Below are 21,478 nucleotides of genomic sequence, written 5' to 3'. Positions count from 1 at the left end.
TGCAAGTCACTAGGTTTTTCCCCTTACTTTGTATCTCTAGCATTTAGCATAATGCCTCATACATACTAAGTTCTTAATAAATGCTTGTTGACAGGCTGATTTCCTTTGTGTGAAGCCCGGCGGCTCAGTTGTACTTTTTTTTTTCCTAATTGGGAACCTTATGATTTTCCCCCTCATCTCTTCTTGATGGAAAATGATCTCTGCCTCTGAGACCTGGCTATTTGATGTTTGAAAAAGTGATTTTTTTTCCATTTATGAAAGGTGCTATATATCTATAGCACACATTAATCTGCACATATTCATTATTTGCTTAGATTGGTTCTATCAAAGGAATGTTAAAGCTTTGATAGGCAAGCTCTAGCAAGAGAGGGAGGAAAAAATAACCTTCTACTCATGTTAGTATGTTGTAATAATAGGACCCATTGTTTGAACATTCCAAACCAGTTAGCCAGTTTCACATTATATTGAGCTCCATGTAGTTAATTTCTATCACCATTAGCCATTGAAGAAAGCCAAATCTCAGCTCTAAACAAAGACAACTTCATGAAGGATACCTTGAAACAGACCTTGAACAGCTCAATTTAAGTGAAACTCCCAATTTGAGACTAGGCTTGGATCTTAAAAATCCCATTTCAGATATTTTAGGACTAAATTACATACACACTACCTGTGGTTAACATAACCTTGACTGGATGCTGCTGATGACTCAGATGAAATACTTAGTAAGAAAAGAGCGTATCTGTCATTAGAGGAACTGGTAAATTCAGTCTTTCCAATGGGGCCATTAGCCAGTAATTGAACATGCCACTGATGTTATTTACCTCATAGGGATGTTTACTCCACTCCAGAGCTTTCGCTGAACAAAAATATGTGGAACATTGTGCATGAGCCATAAGGGCTGAATCTCCAGGGTTCACATAATCCTTAGGTTGTTTAATTGGAAATGCTGTTGCTTTTGGATTTCCATCATATTTCCCAGACTGTCTCTCCTCCCAGCACCAGCCTTATTTTCATTTTCCTATGGCAAAGGTATAAATAATGCAGAAGTCTTGCCACTGGAAAACAGAAACAATACCCAAATGTCAGGAATGGAAAACATGGCAAACCCAAAGCTAGCAAAGCAATGAAGTAAATGGAGGCTGTCAGGGGATTTGGCAGCAGGGAGTGAGGGGAGGAATTTGATGGGGAAGCTGAACAAAATGCATTGAATGTAGAGTGGTCAACTCTAAAAGAAGATGCCAGATTAAATTGTGGGGGAAAAGGGTAGGATCTAGAGAAGCATTGAAAAGGAAAACCCAGTAGCCATATGAGCCATTTCATAAATATCCACATATTTTTTAGAGCTACAAAATAGAAAGCACCAGTTCCAGATCAGGCTGTTATAATGAACTAATGTTCTTTGTTGAGGCAAGTCATAATGAAGCTTGCATATACATTAGTTAAATCCTACCAGAGACAAAATTTCACGTATAAAGGCCTTGTTCATCTATGTGTGAGTAGGGGGGTAGGGTTAAGGAAAGATGGTCCTAAGCGCTCTAGCTTCAAAGTTAGTATGGCAGGGTCAATAAGTATATTGCCCTCCCCCATTTTTTATTCTTCTTAAATTAATATTGATACATTAAAATGATTACAGTTGATAGGAGAGGAAAATATTCCTGGAATACCACAGAATGCCAATAAATCAGTAAAGAGATACTCTGCCTTCTGCACTAGAAGCTGATATTTTTAGAATGTGGGTCCCTCCCTGGTGGCATTAGTAAATCTGGTCCTCTATTCAGCAATTATTGGTCATGCCCATAGCAAACATAAAACACCATGGCCTACCCAGGAGTAAATCAATTTCCCAGAGAAGACATAGACTGCACTTTTAGGCTTACCCCATTCACTAAAATTAGGTATTAGGTATGGAGGCTGATTTGAAACATCTTGAAATATAAACAAAAATCTTTTAAAAAGCACATGGTTAGGACAATAGATACTTAAAGGTCTTTGATCAAATCCAGCATTAATTGATGAAGAAAGTAAAACAAAAAAGAATGCAGGCTCTATGAAGGTGAGGGATCTTTAATTTTTGTCTTTGTAGCCCATCCCCTAACATATTACATGGTACATTGTGTGTATTAATAAATGTTTATTGAATTTAATCAAATAAATGTTTTTACTCAATATAATAAAAGTATCTAGCATGAGGAAAAAACAACAAAATAAACAATGGAGACATATTAGAAGCCTTCCCAATAAGGTCAGGTACAAAACAAAGGATCATTTTTACTATATCTATTTGATATAGTATTTGATATGTTGAATATCACAAAAAGACAGGAAAATGATAAGGATTAACATTATTTATATGATCCAAATATTATTGTTTTAGATCAAATGATCTAAAATCCAATAGTCTCAAAGATATTTTTCATACAATAATGAGTTCAGCAAGATCATATTATATTAATATTATGGGGAGGAAATGACTATTAAATAAATAGGAATGGGGCCTGCTAGGTGATGTAGTGGATAAAGCACTGGTCCTGGATTCAGGAAGACCTGAGTTCAAATCTGGTTTCAGACACTTGACTAGCTGTGTGACCCTGGGAAAATCACTTATCCCTCATTGCCCTGCAAATAGATAGATAGATAGATAGATAGATAGATAGATAGATAGATAGATAGATAGATAGATAGATGAATGGATGAAAAAATGAATAAATAAATAGGAATTACTGGGAATAACATGTTTGCTTCATGGCACTAAAATGAAAAAAAATACCAGAAAATCAAAACGATCAAATAAAAAGAAATAAGAGATTTCAATAATGTATATGGCATATTTGATGGATAAAGTATTGAAAATAAAGGAGGAATTCGTGAAAATTTACAAATCAGCGAACAGTGAAGATTTTCTTACATGCCTACTACATACCAAAACAAGAGACAAAGTCCTTGAAAAATAAAAGGGGAAAAATAGGGTCTTGCAAAGGCAGTTTACAATTCCTAATGAATACCAAATAATACTAAAAGAAGAATTTCCAAAAGAGGAAACAAAATTTTTAAATAGTATCTCATATGTCTAATGTCATTTATGGTCAAAGAAATGCTAGCTGACGCTAAAAGTCATGAATAGAATATAAAAGCTGATGCAGCTGAAAAACTGTTGTATCTGAGAAGTCAATGGAAATAGAGAAACAAATAGGAGACAGAAGATAACATAGGCTTCCTTAAATTGATTAAAGTTGAAACCAGCCAACTAAAGATAGGCAGACTTCAGTTTATGTAGGGAACTGCTTTTATTGGTGGAAAGCTCTGATTCATGGAGCAAATTAGAGAAAGCAGAATCTTCAGTTGTTTGAAGAGTTGATTGGGGAAAGGCTCTCTTGCTCTCTAGTGATAGTTGTATGTTGAGTAAAAAGAGACCACTCACTGGCTTGTTTACAATGTCTTTTACTGTTCTCTATGGTTTTAAAAAGTGGAAGTTCTCAGAACCATAGAACAGATCTGTCTAGTTCTTCAGATTCTAGGGTCAAAGGGTTGGCTTTTCATTGGAAGAACGTAATTCTGCCTCAGTATATAGCTAAGGAGGCAGATGTGGGAAACTGCAGATTTCAGTTTTAGGGCTAATGTTTACATAAAGAGCTTAAAATGGCTTCTGCAAACTGAGAATAGTAGAAAAGAGACTTTTCTCATAAGGAAAGCAGAGAGGAGCAGAACAACAGCAATCACATGCATTGGGTAAAGAATGGCATAGACTGTTCCCTAAAGAGACCAAGCATACCAAGGCATGAAGTCTATCTTGTTACCTTGGGCCCATCAATTTCTTTACTCATATGCTTCATTGGTAGAATTTTTTTGTTTGTGCTCACTCTACCAAATGGGTTCTGGGTACATTGGTAGGTGAGTGTGATCCAAGTTTATGAGAGGATTCATTTTATGATTATTATTACTGTCTTCTGTTATGCTTCATGATTAAGAATTAAAGGGTTCATCTTGGATTATTTGTTTACATGGGAAGCTTTAGGAGGGGGCACATAGGGGTTAAAATTATGAGTAGTAGATTGAATTTTTTCCAAACAGATGTTATTTCTACTACTTCAGCTGAATATGTGGCAACCTTTCACCCAAAACTGTCATTGTGGGTTATTGAGCCAAATCCATCTCAGTGTTAGAGAGCCTTGAAGAGATTTGGAGAATTGGTGCCACACTATTGGCCTACATTGTTGGGTAGCCCTTGATCAAGCAGAGGCTATATTTGCTAGTAGTTGCAAATAAAGTTTAATTGGGAATATTGATTTCAATATTAAATTCATCATCAATCAATTAAAAGTCAAAGGGTCAAGTGAACTAATTTCCCTTTCTCTTTTCTGACCCCTCTAGGTATTCTGTGATTTCCATGGACACTCTCAGAAAAAGAATGTGTTTCTCTATGGCTGTAGCATCAAAGAGACTTTATGGCAAGCTGGCTGCACTGTTGACACTTCCATTGTCACTGAGGATGTTGGCTATAGGGTAAGATATTTGGTGCCATAATGCTAACCACCTTTGAGTTTGTGATTATTAGCATCAAAAGTTTCTTTAACATCTGTGGTTTTAGACCAGATTCCTATATATAGGAAGCCCCTTGATAGTTTTACAACAGGTTCTTCATTTGGAGGGATGGAGCTCCAGGCATGCTCACTCTATAGCCATTACCTGTAAGACACATGGAGTCCACAGCTGTTTTATCATCACCACTAATAAAGCATTTTTTATGGAGCAGAGTGAACTCAAAATCCATATCAATAGCCCTCTGTGTTCTTAGTGTCTAGGTTGTTATTTATAATTTGATTATTCTCTGCTCTATTCATAGAATCAGGAAAGGGGCAGAAAAGAGGGATTTTAAAACTCTGAGGTAAAGTACAGGTTGTCCCAAGTCTTAGTTCAGTTTTAAGCTATTATAGATTAAAATCTCACTAGCAGGGATTATAAACACTTATACAGTACCTACTAAGTATAAGGCATTATACTAAGTACTTTACAAGTATCTTATTATGATCTAAGACTTTGAGAATAACCTATATATTATTCTGATACATACTGAGAATCAAGGAGAGAAGGGATAGGTTGAACACTCACCTGGAGGTAAATCCCTCATTTCTGACTGCTGAAAGAGCATCTTCATCTGGATGTCTCACAAATACTTAAAGTTTGACATTTTCAAAGACAAACATCTTCACCCTTTGAATCATTTCTTCATAATAACAGTACTATTTCTGTTCATATAAACATCATACTCCAAATTATTTGTGCTCAAAGCCTTGAAATTATCTCTGACTCCATACTCTCCTTCCCTTTCTTTCTTTCTTTCTTTCTTTCTTTCTTTCTTTCTTTCTTTCTTTCTTTCTTTCTTTTTTTAAACATCACTGAAAAATTTTAAATAGTTTGCCAAATATTCAGTTATTAGGATTATCTGTATCACTTAAATTAAAAATTGGTATAGGTGATTTTGTAAAATAATGAACACAAGTTGCACACCAACAGCCCCTGCAGTCCAGTAATGGCCCCCAAATCTCAACAGCATGAATTACAGTCAAACACATTTTTAAGGAGACATAATTTAGACATTTAAATCAAAGTAACTAAGACCAGACTAAGTACATTCATTCAAGTACAATAAATTTAGCATTTCAGTTTTATAATTATCAATTAATAACAAAACTTTAGGTGCAATTTCACATGTTCTCATAAGCTTTCCAGTCCAGTTCACAGAGTAATAAAGTGTCTTTGTGCACTCCATTTTCTTTTATAAGCAGGTGCAATATACATTGTTTATAGAATATTTCACTTCATATTAAAATTTTATACATACTGTAGGTGAGCACCAATTCCAATAACTACAAAAAGATTTGAAAGCACAGTAATTATTGTTTAAATCATACTTGAGTATTATCCCTCAAGTGGGGGGGGGTCTATCAAAATAATTGAGAATAACTGATTTTAACACTGACTCCAAAAAGAAGAGCCTTGAACCCTTCTAAAACACCTCTCTCTATTTCTAAACCATTGGCAACCTCAATTTCCTTACTTGTAAAATGAGTGGGTTAGAATAAATAGGCTCTGAGATCCCTTCTAATTCCATATTTGTGATCGTATAGTTCCATCTTTCTATTTTTTTTTTCTTGCAGTAGGTTCCTCCTATTACTTAATCTATTGCCACCATTGTAGTTCAGGGATTTATCTGTTTTCCCCCTTAGGAATATTACCAACATACTTGTAGCTATTCTTTTTTTTTTTTTTTTTGGTACTTTGAGTTTATTCTCCTTCTAATCTGTAAAAACCCCTACTGCAGGTCAATATTCCTGAAAAGCAATCCAAATCAAAGCATGATCAGGTTCAAAAACTTAGAATGAATTTCTGTTGTCTACTAAATAAATTAACCCCTATCACAGGGTTTTTCACCAAATATTGGCTTATATTGACTAGGATTGATGTTGGCGTTGACCCAAGAGTGATCTATTTTCTTTGTTCCCACCCCTCTGCCCTTGTCACTAGAGAAATCACCAGTCATATTCATATCTAGCTTTCAACAAATTTGAGTATTGTAGTAAACAACTCCCGTACAAGCCATTAAATTAATACACACATATGGATGGAACTATGTTTTACCACCAAAATTACAGAAAGTGCAGAGGCAAAGATGATGTAGGAAAAACTCAAACTACAGAAAACACATAAAACAGAATAACCAATAAGCCCTTAGCAGAAGGAATCCAGTCTCATGATTGCCATCAGGACAACATTCTGACATCCCTATCTTTCCTACAGAGTCTTACAGATTCTGTCTCAGACATGTAATGCAAACTCTCCCCAAAAGGCTAGTAATTGTTTTGAGATTGATAGATGGGTGAGCTTTTCCCCTTTAAACCTACACTGCTTCAACTACTCAATGCAATTGTAGGGAGTAAGTATGATACTTCTGTTTTCTCACCTCATACTTTAGTGTTTTATGGCTTTCCACCTGCAGTTTGAGAGAAGGCACATTAGTGACATCTTTCTCCAAGGGACTTGCTACTCAGGACCTCATTTTTTTCTCTATCTATGACAAATGTTTAAGAGCAAGTTACAAATAAGTCAACTAATTTTGGTGTGGCCCTAGCCACTGAGACCCAATCACAAGCAGATTGTGGATATATGCAAATTCTATAGGGAGAGAAAGAAGTTCATTAGTTTGTTTAGCATGATGGGAAATGAGAGAATTCCCCAAATGAACTCCTGCTCAGTCTGGCATTCAAGGCCTACCACAACATAATTCCCAATTTATTTTTCTCATCTTTCTTGCTAGCATCTGTCCTTATACTTAAATCACTGGTAGTTATGAGAACATGCTTGACATTTTCTTATTTCCACACCTTTGCTTGTGCTGTAGCTATTACCTGAAACGTTCTGCTTCTACATCTTCTCTGGTCTTACTCTTACCTTTCACTGAAGCCCTAAATTTGATACCACATCTCTGATTCTCTCTGAAGACTTCTCAGATTACCACAGAAGAACATGATTATCCACTTTGTAGAACATCGCATTTTTTCTGTCCATCACATATAGCACTTTTCACAGAAACAGAATGATAAGTATTTGTGTCCAGATGAAATAATAATGAAGCCATCCAACTATGAAGAAGATGAAGCAAAATGTGCTTAATTTCACATTGAAAATGCTTGATATTTGACATCCATTATCTCTTATGGCTAAGCCAAATGACTCAGTAGAAGATGACTTCATAAGAATAAAATTACATTTTTTCCAAGATATAAATTCTTCCAAGTAGTAAGCCCTATTTTAAGAGAAGGTAAACTTCTACTTGGCCATAAGAACCACAATAGGAGTCCTTTAAAAAAAATAACGTGTCAAATTCCAAATAATCTCTAATAATTCCTCATCTCAAAGAATTGTCTAAGTGTCATAGATGGTTATTGTGGCTGTCTTGAATAATTTCATTCTCTTTTTGTTGTGTTTGCATTTTTGTTTTTCCTAACAATAAGGCTATGCTATTTTGCTTCTTATTAAAGTCTTATATAAATATAAAACAATATCTCATTGCCCACAAATGGATGAACAACTATGAAGATCGTCCATAGTGGTATGAAGCTTGTAACCTGCTGCTTCCCTGTTGAAGTCTGGTCCAACATAACAAGTTAACCTGATTTGGAATGAGGCCTATACAAGAAAGGAAGGGAATGAGTGAGTGTGAGTATATATGTGTGTGATCTGTCAGAACTGGAAAGATTTTAGGAATAATCTAGTTGAAACCTCTACTTTTTAGGTAAGGAAACTGTTCATTGTATATTTGTCTTGGTCATATTTGCTTTCAGTTAGCACTATCAATGGTCTCTAGCACTTGAATTCCAAAGAGCCATGATTTTGACTTGTCAGAATCTCTTCTGCTCTACATTTGGCATGAATTAACAATTTTAAAAATAATTTAATCATAAGCAAGTCATTATTACTATGAAAAATATTAAAGCATTCTGATCTAAGGCAAAAACAACAAAAACAAACTTCTGGTTTCGGAACTGGAAACACGAAGTTAAGAAAGGAGGTATGGAACAAATAACATCATAGTTCATAGGGGGAAAGAACATTAGGTTTAGTGTCAGAAATCCTGTGCTTAAATCTCAACCTACTAAGGATTCCAACTACTTATGAGACTGCTTAAAGGATTCTAGTTCTTTCGGTTAACTATACTTACCTTTCTGTTTCCTTTTCCTTTAACTAGAGTCCTCTTTTAACTCATACTAATCCACAATTCTTGTTCATCTCCTGCATTTAGACAAATTAAAAAGTTAGACTGCCCCATTTTACATGGCAGAATGCCAAGAAAATGACTGTCTGTTTGTAGACTGAAAGTCCAAACATACAGTATTTTGATAGACTTTATGTTTCTTGGTGGATTATAAATTGGGAGGAATTTGTCTAAAATTAGTATAGTATACAAGCATTTAAGCCTCATGGGGCTATAAAAATCTAAGACCAGCATTGCTTAGGGTCTTCATGTCCTAGACCGGAGATCAGCTTTATTGTGAGACTGGTACTCTCTCTCAATAAACCTATCTTCCACGGCTTGGAGACTTTGCTGTTTCTTTCCTTTGTTGGACTTAGAAACTTTCGCGACAGATAGTCTGATTGGTATGGCATTGAATAAGTAAATTGATTTAGGTAGAATTGTCATTTTTATTATATTAGCTCAACCTATCCATGAGCAATTGATAGATTTCTAATTATTTAGATCTGATTTTATTTGTGTGAAAAGTGTTTTGTATTTGTGTTAACAGAGTTCCTGGGTTTCTCTTGGCAAGTAGACTCCCAAAAAGTTTATATTGCCTACAATTACTTAAATGGAATTTCTCTTTCTATATTTTGCTGCTGCACTTTGTTGGTTCTGTGTAGAAATGCTGATGATTTATGTGGATTTATTTTATATCTGCAACTTTGCTACAGTTGTTGTTTCAAGTAGTTTTTAATTGATTCTCCAGGATTCTCTAAGTACAACATCATATCATCTGCAAAGAGTGATAGTTTTGTTTCCTCCTTGCCTATTCTAATTCCTTTAATTTCTTCTTATCTTATCGCTAAAGCTAACATTTATAGTACAATATTAAATAATAATAGAGGTGGTAATGGAGATCCCTGTTTCACCCTGGATCTTATTGGGAATGCCTCTATTTTATACCCATTACATATGTTTACTGATTGTTTTAGGTAAATATTGCTTATTATTTTAAGGAAATCTCCACCTATTCCTATGCTCTCTAGTGTTTTTAATAGGAATTAGTGTTGTATTTTGTCTAATGCTTTCTCTGCATCTATTGAGATAATCATATGATTTTGGTTAGTTTTGTTATTGATGTGGTTGATTATGTTGATAGATTTCCTAATGTAGAACTAGCCTTGCTTTCCTGGTATAAACCCCACCCTGGTTATAATGTATTATACCAGTGATGAGTTGCTATAATGTCCTTGCTAATATTTTATTTAAGATTTTTGCATTAGGGAAATTAGTCTGTAATTTTTTTTCTCTGTTTTGACATTGCCTGGTTTAGGTATCAATGTAATTTGTGAAAAATCCTTCTTCACCTGATTTCCCAAATAATTTGTATGTATTGAATTTAATTGTCCTTTAAATGTTTGGTAGAATTCACTTGTAAACCCATGTGGCCCTGGACATTTTTTTTTAGGGAGTTCATTGATGGCTTATTCAATTTATTTTTATTAAATGGGGCTATTCAGGTCTTTTGTTTCCTTTTCAGTTAATCTGGGCAATTTATATTTTGGTAAATATCATCCATTTCATTTAGATTGTCAAATTTATTGACATACAGTTGGGCAAAAAAGCTACTAATTATTGCTTTAATTTCCACTTCATTGGTGGTGAATTCACACCTTTCATTTTTAATACTGATAATTTGTTTTTCTTCTTTCTTTTTTTAATCCAGTTAACCAAAGGTTTATCTATTATATTGTTTTTTTCATAAAATCAGCTCTTAGTTTTATTTATTAATTTTATATATTTTTTAACTTTCAATTTTATCCTCTGATTCTATAATATCAGGACAGTCTGCCTTGATAATTTCCTCGAATATGTTGTGTGGACACTTTTTTTTTTGTTCATGGCCTTCAGGCAGTCCAATAATTCTTCAATTATGTCTCCTGGATCTATTTTCCAAGTCAATTATTTTTCTGGTGAGATATTTCACATTTTCTTCTATTTTTTCATTCTTTTGGTATGGTTTGACTGATTCTTGGTGTCTCAGAGTCATTAGCTTTAATCTGCCCAACTATAATTTTTAAGGTATTATTTTCTTCAGTAAACTTTTATACTCCTTTTCTATTTAGCCAATTGGTTTTTTTTTTCCAATTTGGCCAATTGTGTTTTTTAAGTATTTTTTTTCTTCACTCAATTTTTGTTCTTTCTTTTCCAAGCTGTTGACTCGTTTCCCCCCATAATTTTCTTGCATAACTCTCATTTCTCTCATTTTCCCCATTTTTTCTTCTACCAATCTTATTTGATTTTTAAAATCCTTTATGAGATTTTCCAAGAAGGCTTTTTGATCTTGAGACCAATTCATCTTCCTCCTTGAGGCTTTACATGAAGGCATTTTGACAGTATTGTCCTCATCTAAGTTTTTGTTTTGGTCTTCCCTCTTGCTCTAGAAGCTCTCAATGGTAAGGACCTTTTTCTGTTTCTTACTCTTATTGTAGCCAATTTTTTTTTTTACTTTTAAAATTGAGGTTTCCTCCTGGGGCACAGGAACCACTGTTGCAAGATTCTTGTACTAGGGGATAGGGTATTAGTCACTAGCTTTCTGCCCTGAGGCCTCTGTGGCTTGTGGATTCCTTACCACCCTTGGCTTGCTCCCATTGCTGGAATGGTTTGGACTACTCATGCCTAACCTGTGGGTGGTTCTCTAGCTGGAAATCTGCCCTTTCAGCCAGAGCTGGCAGGTCTTACAACTGCCCTACTGTGCCACCAGCCTACTGAGCCAGGACCAAAGGACCTCAGCTGCTGATCTGTGCTGTAGTGAGGAGGCTCCTGCTGACTTGCCCATACTCCCTCTGTGCTGTGCTGAGCTGCTGTGCTTCTCTTTCTCCCCAATGACACAGACCTTTCCTGAAGTCTTCTAAATTATTTCAAATTCAAAGATTTTATTGCTCTGTCTTTATGTAGGTTCTGTATTTCCAGAATCTGTTTAGAGGTTTGATTTAATATTGTTTCCAAGGGAAACTCTGGACAGCTCAGATAACTTCCTGGCTTCTCTCTGCCATCTTGCCTTTCCTACAGTTTAACTTCTTTGTTATTGCTACAATTTTTTGAATCCCTAAAGTCAGTATCTAGTCTTCCTTATATTTTCAAAACTTCCAAATATCCTTTAAACTCCTTTCTCCTTGGTCTTCAGCTCAAATCATTTTGTTGCTTTTTCTCCCACATATTCTTTCCTCACTTTAATTAAATACCATTCCAAACCTCACTTAACCCATGTTCTCATTATTATTGCATGTCATTCTCTTCTATAACCACTATAAGCCAACCAAACTAGTGTTCTTGCTATTCCTAGTGGATTGCCCTCTACTATCTACCTCCATACATTTCTTTGCATTGACTGTCCTCTAAGACTGGAAGGTACTCCTTTCTTACCTCCATTTCTTAAAGCCCCTAGTTTCCCTCAAAATTCAATTTGAATCACCTTTCATAGGGATAATTTCCTTCTACTCTTAGATGCTTGTGTATTCCCCTAAAATCACTTTCTATTTTGCTCCATTTTGAATATACCTGAGAAAGCAGATCCCATTCATGCTTTCTCATCTTATGTGACTCTTATTTAGATTTTTCCTTAGATTATCCACAAATAATTTATCCATTCTGCTTAGAGGCCCTTCTCTAGTTTTTTTTTTGTTAATATTTCTAAGATACTCATGAATCACTCATGTAATCCATCTGTCATACAGCACTAACTTTTCACATCATAGCCTTTAGAATCAGGAATACATGAGTTCAAATCCCAATTCTGACATATCTTGGTTGTGTGACCTGGACAAGTCAAGATTATAAGTTCTAGAGAAGGTGCCAACATGCATTGGTAGTATTTGTTCATCTTAGTTCTGTCTATTAATGAAATCATAGGTCTGGTCTTTACACCTATCCCAATATACCTACACACACACACACACACACACACACACACACACACACACACACACACACACAGCCACCTTCAGTTGGACTGTAAGATCTTTGAAGGCATGAATTATTTTTGATTGTGTCTTTTTATTCCCAGTCACTATCACAATAAGTGGTACATAGTAAACATTTGCAAAATACATGTCAATTGAATTAGAATATGTCACATTAAATTTACTTTAGGCCTACTATCTGATTTGTATCTGGCTGTCCCTGATTCCTAGGAACAGGACACAGGGACTCTCTTTTGTTTTTCTACTATCTGGCTAAATTAAAATTGAGACTCTTGATAGTGCAACTCAATAATTATCATTCTATTCAATTCATTTCAATGAATATGGATGAGCTTACCTCCTGTTTACATTCTATCTCTCTTATATGTATTTAATTATTTACATGCTGTCTCCTCCATTAGAAGACAAACTCCTTCAGGATCAGGACTCTTTTCTCCTTTCTTTGCATCCCCAGAATTTACACAGTTTTTGGAACATATTAAGTACTTAATAAATGCTTATTGATATTTGTGATAGTGGTGATGAGTCCCTAAAGGGTATATGATAATGATACTAAGTCCTGAGCAATATAATAGGTACAGAAAGAAATTATTATGTATGATTTTGTATGTACTCCAATACTTGTGTTCTTTTTTATTCTCACTGATATGAGGATTCTCTTTTCAGGATATCAGATCCCATTCATGCTTTCTCATCTTGTGTGATTCTTATTTAGATTTTTCCTTAGATTCTATATAAGTAATTTACCCAATATGCTTAGAGGCCCTTCTATAGGCTTAAAAAAAAAACATTTCAAAGGTACCCATGAAGCACAATCCGTTATGCAGCAGTTCTCAGATCATAGGTTTTAATGGTATCTCATATTTCTGGCCTTCAGGTCTCCATTAGAAGTAGACTGCAGGGGCAGCTAGGTGGAACAGTGGATAAAGCACTGGCATGGGATTCAGGAGTACCTGTGTTCAAATTCAGCCTCAGACACTTGACACTTACTAGCTGTGTGACCCTGGGCAAGTCACCTAACCCCCATTGCCCCACAAAAAGAAGAAGAAGAAGAAGAAGGAGAAGGAGAAGGAGAAGGAGAAGGAGAAGCAGAAGGAGAAGGAGAAGGAGAAGGAGAAGGAGAAGGAGAAGGAGAAGGAGAAGGAGAAGGAGAAGGAGAAGGAGAAGGAGAAGGAGAAGGAGAAGGAGAAGGAGAAGGAGAAGGAGAAGGAGAAGGAGAAGGAGAAGGAGAAGGAGAAGGAGAAGATGACTTCAGGATACTTGCACCCAATATACCTCTCTTCATTTTCCCATGGGTCCCTTATAATGTTAATTCATTAGGGATTGGATTTTTCTAAAATTCTTAACCATAGAAAATGGCCAGGGTAACATCTGTGTTGATGAGTCTTTCAGCAAAGAGAAGCATGGGATGATTCAAGGCACTGTAGAGTTTCCTAAAGGCAATTTATGTCACTTTCTTCCTCCTGTGTACCTGTAGTTACTGCCAGAAATGTTAGACGATCATAGCTTTAGAGCTGAAAAAAAATCTCAGTGGCCTTTGAGTCCAACCCCTTCATTTTTTATTTTAGGAAAATGAAGCACAGTTAAATTAAATAACTTGTTCAGGGTTGCACAACTAGTAAGTGTCTGAGGCAGGATTTGAACCCAACTTTTCCTGAAGCCAAGTCCACCGTCTTATTAGTTATAGCTTGTGAGTTGATAGACTCTCTGACTTCAAGTCATAATGTGATAGTAGGTATTTTTAATCCATTTCATTTTTCCTATATGGACTCTTAGGCTGCTCTCTCTCTCTCTCTCTCTCTCTCTCTCTTTTGTGGCGGGTCTCTTTTGAATAATTCTGGATCTCACCTAAGAGTTCTCATAACATGTTAAAATGAATATGTGTTCATCTATCTGATTATCTGACTCAAAATAATTTGATTTTTTACTTCAGACACTTCCCAAAATCCTTGATAAAGTGGCACCTGCATTTACAATCAGCAGCTGCAGTTTCCTGGTGGAGAAATCTAGGGCTTCAACAGCTCGGGTTGTTGTGTGGAGAGAAATTGGGGTCCTGAGGAGTTATACCATGGAAAGCAGTTACTGTGGTTGTAATCAAGGACCTTATAAAGTAAGTATCTTTTGCCCTTATGATTAGGAAAACTTATTTGGTCACTTATGACTCTCATTATATGGAGAGAGGGGGAGACCTATACCCTAGGCTATGACACACCACTCAAGTTGCTATCATAATTACTTGTTGACTTATTTGATTAATTAATTGAGTACTTACACTCATGGGATGATATCCTTGCTGAGTAGCAACAAAATAAAGTATATGGAGACTCTTGTGTTTTGAAGTAGAACTGGTTAATGGCTTTCAACTACTTGCACTAAAATTGTTGGTATTTCCAAAAATAGTCTGGTTTTGCCCATCCAACTGATGCTTTTGCTAGGAGGATGGAAGGAGCCTCCTCTCCACCTGCTACCCCAAATAAAGATAAAGTCTTGCTTCAGTGTTGCAGAGATGACTGTGTCAGCTTTGGCTTGGTTTTATGAATAGGAAGTTGTTACTCTTTTTTTTTTTAATTGAACAGAACCAGCTCAATCATGGAGGCAGTCCATGAAGAGAGATCTTGTATTCCAGATGGGCCTGTGCCTTTGGTACTTACTCAAGTTAGTGGCTCTCCAGGTTGTCATAATATCACCAAAGCCCACTGATGTGTGTGCACTGTGTGGGTCACCACAGAACTGGTGTGGGATTTATAACAAACTGGTGGGAAATAAACTCTAGGATAAATCATGTTCTTTCCACAGCTATATTAACAACCCAAGCAGCTGGGTATCTACTTCAGCATACTGGTTTAGCTGTTCTTCATACACTTCCTCCCAATGGCCATAAATAAGGGACTTTGTGACAGGGCAGTGTAATGAAGGCATTTTAATTTGTTAGGAAAGATGATAGACAGCTCCTTGGTGATATCCATTCACACCAAAAATATCCCAGCTCACAAGAAATAAAGCATATTACACTGGTTCTGTTCTTCTCCTGGGACAAACGGGAAGCACTTGGAGTATACAAATTCACCCATAATTATCTAGACCTTAGTGGATAATGTCATGTCAATGAACATTATCTACATTTCTAAGTGGTTATGAAGTGAGCATGATTCTTGTGATACTTCACCAGAACTAGAATGCTGTTGTGTGGACTTGTTTCCTACTTGCACATGGTCCTAGAGTCTTATGAACTCAGAATATTTTTTCTCTTGGCAATAACATATCTTGTTACAATGTACCCAATAATTCACATATATAGCTTTCTCCTTGAAAGTATATATTAATCAATAACACAGGATTAAGATACATGTGAATTATTTAGGGGATATTTTAACTCAAAGACAAATAAGAAAATCTACCAGAGGTTTTCTTTTTGTAGGGAACTTCTCTATATACTACCTCCCTTAAAGCATGATTATATAGAAAAGGTTCACCCACAAAAAAAACAGGTAAAGGTAGTTATATTTTTCCCAGGCTTCTGAAATTTGAGATATTGAAATCTTCTATTAAGCAAAAGAAGAAAAAAAGATACCCCCTCTTATGTTCAGGTTCCAGTGGACAGTAATTCCCAAACCCAACAAAAATGTCTCCAGAAAAGAAGCCCCAGAAACCTGAAAATTGAATACTCAGGACGTAGGAGGGAGGTTAGACATATTTATCCTCTTTGATTTGGATTTTGTTTTACTTTCATCATGAAAGGTTCTCCCCCATAATTCCTCCTACCCCTGTGTTATAATGTTTCCTCTTGGGGGAGTGTGAGAAAATGGGGAAGGATATCCGATCTCCTAATCACTTTATGTAAAAGAATAGAATAATTAAAGTGTTTCCCCCTACTTTTCCCCTTTCTACTGATAACTCTTGTCCCTGTGGTTGAATTCGGTTATTTACTTCTCCCTTCCCTGTTTCTTCTTCCTAACTATTTCTCATCCACGTGTGCATGTCCAATGCTTAGCACACATGACTTTACTCAGTTTTCCTGAATTGAATGTACTGCCCAGTGTTCAATTAGCATAGTTACAGAAATTAGATCCTATGTATTCACATCAGTACCTTTGGTCTTGAGGGATCTAGAAAGAGTTGCACTATAGTCTTGCTGGAATATGGTTGTAATATACTGAAAAATGGTTTTCTGAATATTAAGCAGCATTTACCTTGATACAAAGTTGTTTAACTCAATGGCCATAAGAGAATTATAGGATCCAGAACAGAAAGGCACCATAGAGGTCATGTTGGTCAGATACAGAGTTTCTGTATCTGTATACATGTATATAATGTATATCATGTATACATGAGAAAACTGAAGCCCAGAAAAGAGAAGTGACTTTCCCAAAGTCATATAGCATGTACATCAAAACTAAAATTTAAAACCAAGACTTCTGCCTTCAAAGTCTTTGGCTCTTTCCTATACTCTAGTGTATAGGTACCCACTTCATCATCTCAAACAGCAGCTCAAACCCATCTTAGACAGTGCTCATTGAAATGTATTATTCTTTCTATTTGGTATTATATATCTATGACAGTTCAGTCATTATGAAATAAATGAAAAAGTCACATTTTTTTTTTAGTGAGGCAATTGGGGTTAAGTGACTTGCCCAGGGTTACACAGCTAGTAAGAAAAATCACTTTTTTAAGAATTGGAATTTGACAAATCCAAGTCCATACTATCTCCCACAAAACTTCCAGTGTTATAGATGGGAATGGCATACACTGAAAGGCAACCTTTGGCAACTTTCTGATAAGATGCTATTCAGGTATCAAATCAGTGTTTGCCCCTTAGGACATTCCATGTGGACTTTGGATAGGATGACTGTAATTTAAAAGGAAAGAAAACTAGCTAGAGAAAGTTCCAGATAATTCCAGACCTGGATTTGCTTCAACACTCTCACATTTTTATATGAAACACCTCTCAAAAATGGATTGTTTTTCACTTTCTCTTTGCAATTCAGTCCTGCCCCAAATTTCTGAGTAGCTGAGCAGAACTGTAGAGTGTGAGAGGGGGAACCATGAGTAATTTTACATGCAGGGGCCTGATACAAGAGAGAGAAACCAATTCAAGGTTGGATATTTTGGTGGGGATGTTTTCAGGTCTATAATAACATATATGAGCTATAAAGCAGCATAGAAATTTCCATCCTGAACATATTGCAAATGATTTTTGTATGGTAGAATGTTGAATCCCAGTTGAACCGTGAGATTATTATTCTAAGGTCATCTTTCCATTTTTTGTTTAGCATTACCATTTATCCAAAAGATGAGGGATACTTAAATACACTCAGGAGGGGCATTCCTTCCTTCCTTCATAAGAGTATAAATATTTTTGCAGTTCCTTCAGTTAATGCAGCTTTAAAGTAGTTCTAATCATTTTCCCCCCAGTACACTAAGTACTTGATTTGGTAGTATTGAAATGAAATATTTCTTACAGTGACATTTGTGTTGGAACTACATAAAGGAACATAACCTTCAAATAATAATTATTAATATATTTCACCTTCTATTTTCCAATCTTTAAATAGGTTTCACTCTTCCCCACCCTTTTCAGTTCTCATGCCTTTGTTTCTCAAGGGTATCTTCTAAGTTGAATAGCCAAGAACTTAAGTTCATAACTTCTATTAAGTTTATAACTTCTATTAAGTCCCATTCACTTAGAGATTATTTTTACCTACTGCTATATGACTGCTCTGAAGCTATCAGTGGACTAGCCAAAACTGAAGGCTATATCCTTTGGGGGCACATTTTTAAGGAATCTATTTGTGTATGGACAGTTGTCCATATAAATACTTGTAGTATGTGCCCATTTTCACTGGTTTTTAGTCACACATGTGGTATATTTGGGCATAAAATAGATGATAACAACTTACTTTTATATAGTGTTTGATGCATAATGCACTTTCATTTACAAAACCACATGTTAAAATAATTCAATAAAGTACATATTAAGTGCTTACTATCTTCCTGGTAGTACTAGTGCTGGAGATACAGTTATAAACAAGCAGGACACTTCCATTAAATAACACTCCCACAGTAACCCTTCCATCAGAAAACTTCCATTCTAATTATGGAAGACCATGTATAATGGGGATATGAAATGGGCAGGGCTATGATATGGCAGTGGCAAGGTGAGGAGGTGACAGGAATGTTGTGTAGAAGCTTCCTTCCAGGTGATATAAGTAAAAGCTCAGCTATAGGAGTCCACTGTTTCAGAGTTATAGTTCAAGTTTCCAGTGGAGGGGTGATGAGAATGATGACCAGAATGCAGGCAACATGGTACAGAGAAGTAAGTATCTCTGGAGGTAGTCAAGAAAGCTATGAATTTTAGTGCTGTTTTACTTTACTTATTAGTATATACTTGCTCCAAATACTTCAAATTGAGGAACCTGAGACTCAGAGAAATGATATAACTTGGACAAATCTCAGCCATGTTGCTGTGTCCATTTTCTCCTTAAGTCTAGGAATAGTGGTAGATAAACTGGGATGCCCTAGCAATGAGAAGTTAGAAATAGTTCCTTCCTGAGTCAGGAACCCATACAGTTTTGGGGGGTGTTTTTGTTTGTTTTGTGGGGTGCCTGTTCCTACATCAAGCTGTATATCCCTAAAAGGGAAACTTGGCCAAGGAAAGTGAAAAAAAAAAAAGACATGGAGCCAGCCGGACAATGTATTTACTAACAAAAATAAACTGTTTTTTTTTTACTCTGTAGAGACTGAATGGTAACTGCCAAGTTGAGGTAAGAAGAGAATCTAGGAACAAGGTAAAAGAGGAACATGGTATTACTCCCATTACCCGTATTGCCTAAGCATGAAAGGATAGTGAAGAACAAAATGAGAGTGATCCTATGGGAACTGAAAGAGATCTGAGATATAAATGTAATGGGTGTGGAAATGAAGATAGGAAATGACTAAGAATGAAGGTCTGGAGTCTCTCAGCCCTACCATGAGGCAAATAATTTTAGTCTATGCTAGGGATGAAGTTAACCAGAATAAAACATTTGCATTCCCTGGGTAACATTTACCACGACCACATTCTAATCCATGATAGTCCTTACTCAGAGAATGATACAATGGTGTTTCCAACAAGGCTTTTAAAAACACAACTGAAAGTACTTCATAAATATGTGTATTGAGAATAATTTGTCATAAATGTGTTTTGTATTTTGTATGAAAAATTAAATCATCTGATTTAATCACTAGGATTCCTTTTATTGGGTGGGCATTTTGACTAGATGACTTCTGAGATCACTTGAAACATTCTATACTCCTCTGATTCTATAAATGTTGGTATCCTGGAAAGAAAAATGGACTATGGATCAAAGATCTGATTCTGACAATTATTAATTGAATGACCTTGAAGAGGTCATTAGCTTAATGTCCACATCTGTAATATAGGAAAAACAATGATTTTCTCCCAAGTTTCATAATGTAAAGAGAATATTTTAAACTATTGTTTTCATTATATATTCCCATACCGTAATTTATTCTGAGCAATTCAAACTAGTTTAAAACAGCACAGATCAGTTTAACCCAGTTCAAACTGATGTGGGCTGGAATTTGGGGTCAAATTGATCTTGAATTCTCCCAAAAGAATTACAAGATTCAGTGACTCAGTTTCCCAAGGTTTATTGCAATACTGTGAGTGACCACAGGGAGAGAACAGAATAGTGGAAAGGTATCTCTCAAATAGTGAAAGAAAAGACAGTTATATTTATAGTATGCATAATTTGATTATTAGTCTCATTATAATAATTTCCACCTTGGGGAGGTACAGGGGAGGGCTTATCCTAATTTGGAGTTCCTGGGGTCCTAAGCCAACCCCCGAGGTGGGTACTTTTTTCAGTGGAGGTGTGTTTTAGGGGTTTACATGTCATAAGGTGAATCTGGGGACAAATTTGGCCTTTTCTGTACATGTCCCTTTCTTGTTCCCACAGCTAGTTTCAAAACATCTTCATTTTTCATTTATTTCTAGCCTAAGTTTCTATAGCCTGTCATTTCCTTTATTGTAATAGTTTCAGGTCTTCATGGCATCTTCCCCCATGTTCCATTATGGGCACTGATTTCTGTGGGTAAGACAACCTAGGGGGGAAGCTAGGTGGCACAGTGGATAAAGCACTGGCCCTGGATTCAGGAGGACCTGAGTTCAAATCCGGCCTCAGACACTTGACATTTACTAGCTCTGTGACCCTGGGCAAGTCACTTAACCCCCATTGCCCTGAAAGAGAGAGAGAAAGAGAGAGAGAGAGAACCTAGCATCCTGACTTGTAAGTTATCCATTAAGTGGGGTCTAACTACCTTTTGGAGCTAATATCTGAATTAAAGCTTGGATCTTAGGTTTTTCTATTAACCCCTTTTTGCCTCATACATCAAAACCAGCTTAAAGCAGTTCAGCCAATTCAGACCAGTTTAATACAGTTCAAACCATGTTAATACAGATCAAACAATTTTAATATAGTCTAAACCAGATTAGTACACTTTAATATACTTCAAACCAACTCAGTACTGTTCAAACCAGTTTAATATACTTTAATATAGTTCAGATCAATTCAAACTAGTTTAGCATAGTTCAAACCAGTTAAGTCTAGTTTAAAGCAGTTTAATCCAGTTCAAACTGGTTCCAAATTGTTAAAACTATAGAGAAAATGGTGAGAAAGTCTGCATATATACATCGAGGATGTAGACATGTGGCAGAGTTCCAAGTGTTTCACTTATTGACAAATCACTTTTCTAGATTTGA

At 35.9% G+C, this 21,478-nt stretch overlaps 1 protein-coding gene across 1 annotated transcript in view; it reads left to right on the top strand.

Annotated features, from left to right (window-relative positions):
• The window catches only part of AGBL1 (AGBL carboxypeptidase 1), a 922,430-nt gene that overhangs the window by 510,645 nt on the left and 390,307 nt on the right, over window positions 1–21,478 (top strand). Inside the window, 2 exon segments of the mRNA XM_043981214.1 lie at window positions 4,369–4,500; window positions 14,651–14,827. Of these exon segments, the coding sequence (XP_043837149.1) occupies window positions 4,369–4,500; window positions 14,651–14,827 (309 nt within the window).

This window comes from Dromiciops gliroides, chromosome 2 (genome assembly GCF_019393635.1).
Source record: "Dromiciops gliroides isolate mDroGli1 chromosome 2, mDroGli1.pri, whole genome shotgun sequence".
Lineage (NCBI taxonomy): Eukaryota > Metazoa > Chordata > Mammalia > Microbiotheria > Microbiotheriidae > Dromiciops > Dromiciops gliroides.
Note: the sequence above shows the minus strand (reverse complement) of the source record. Positions and strands in the feature narration are given on the sequence as shown.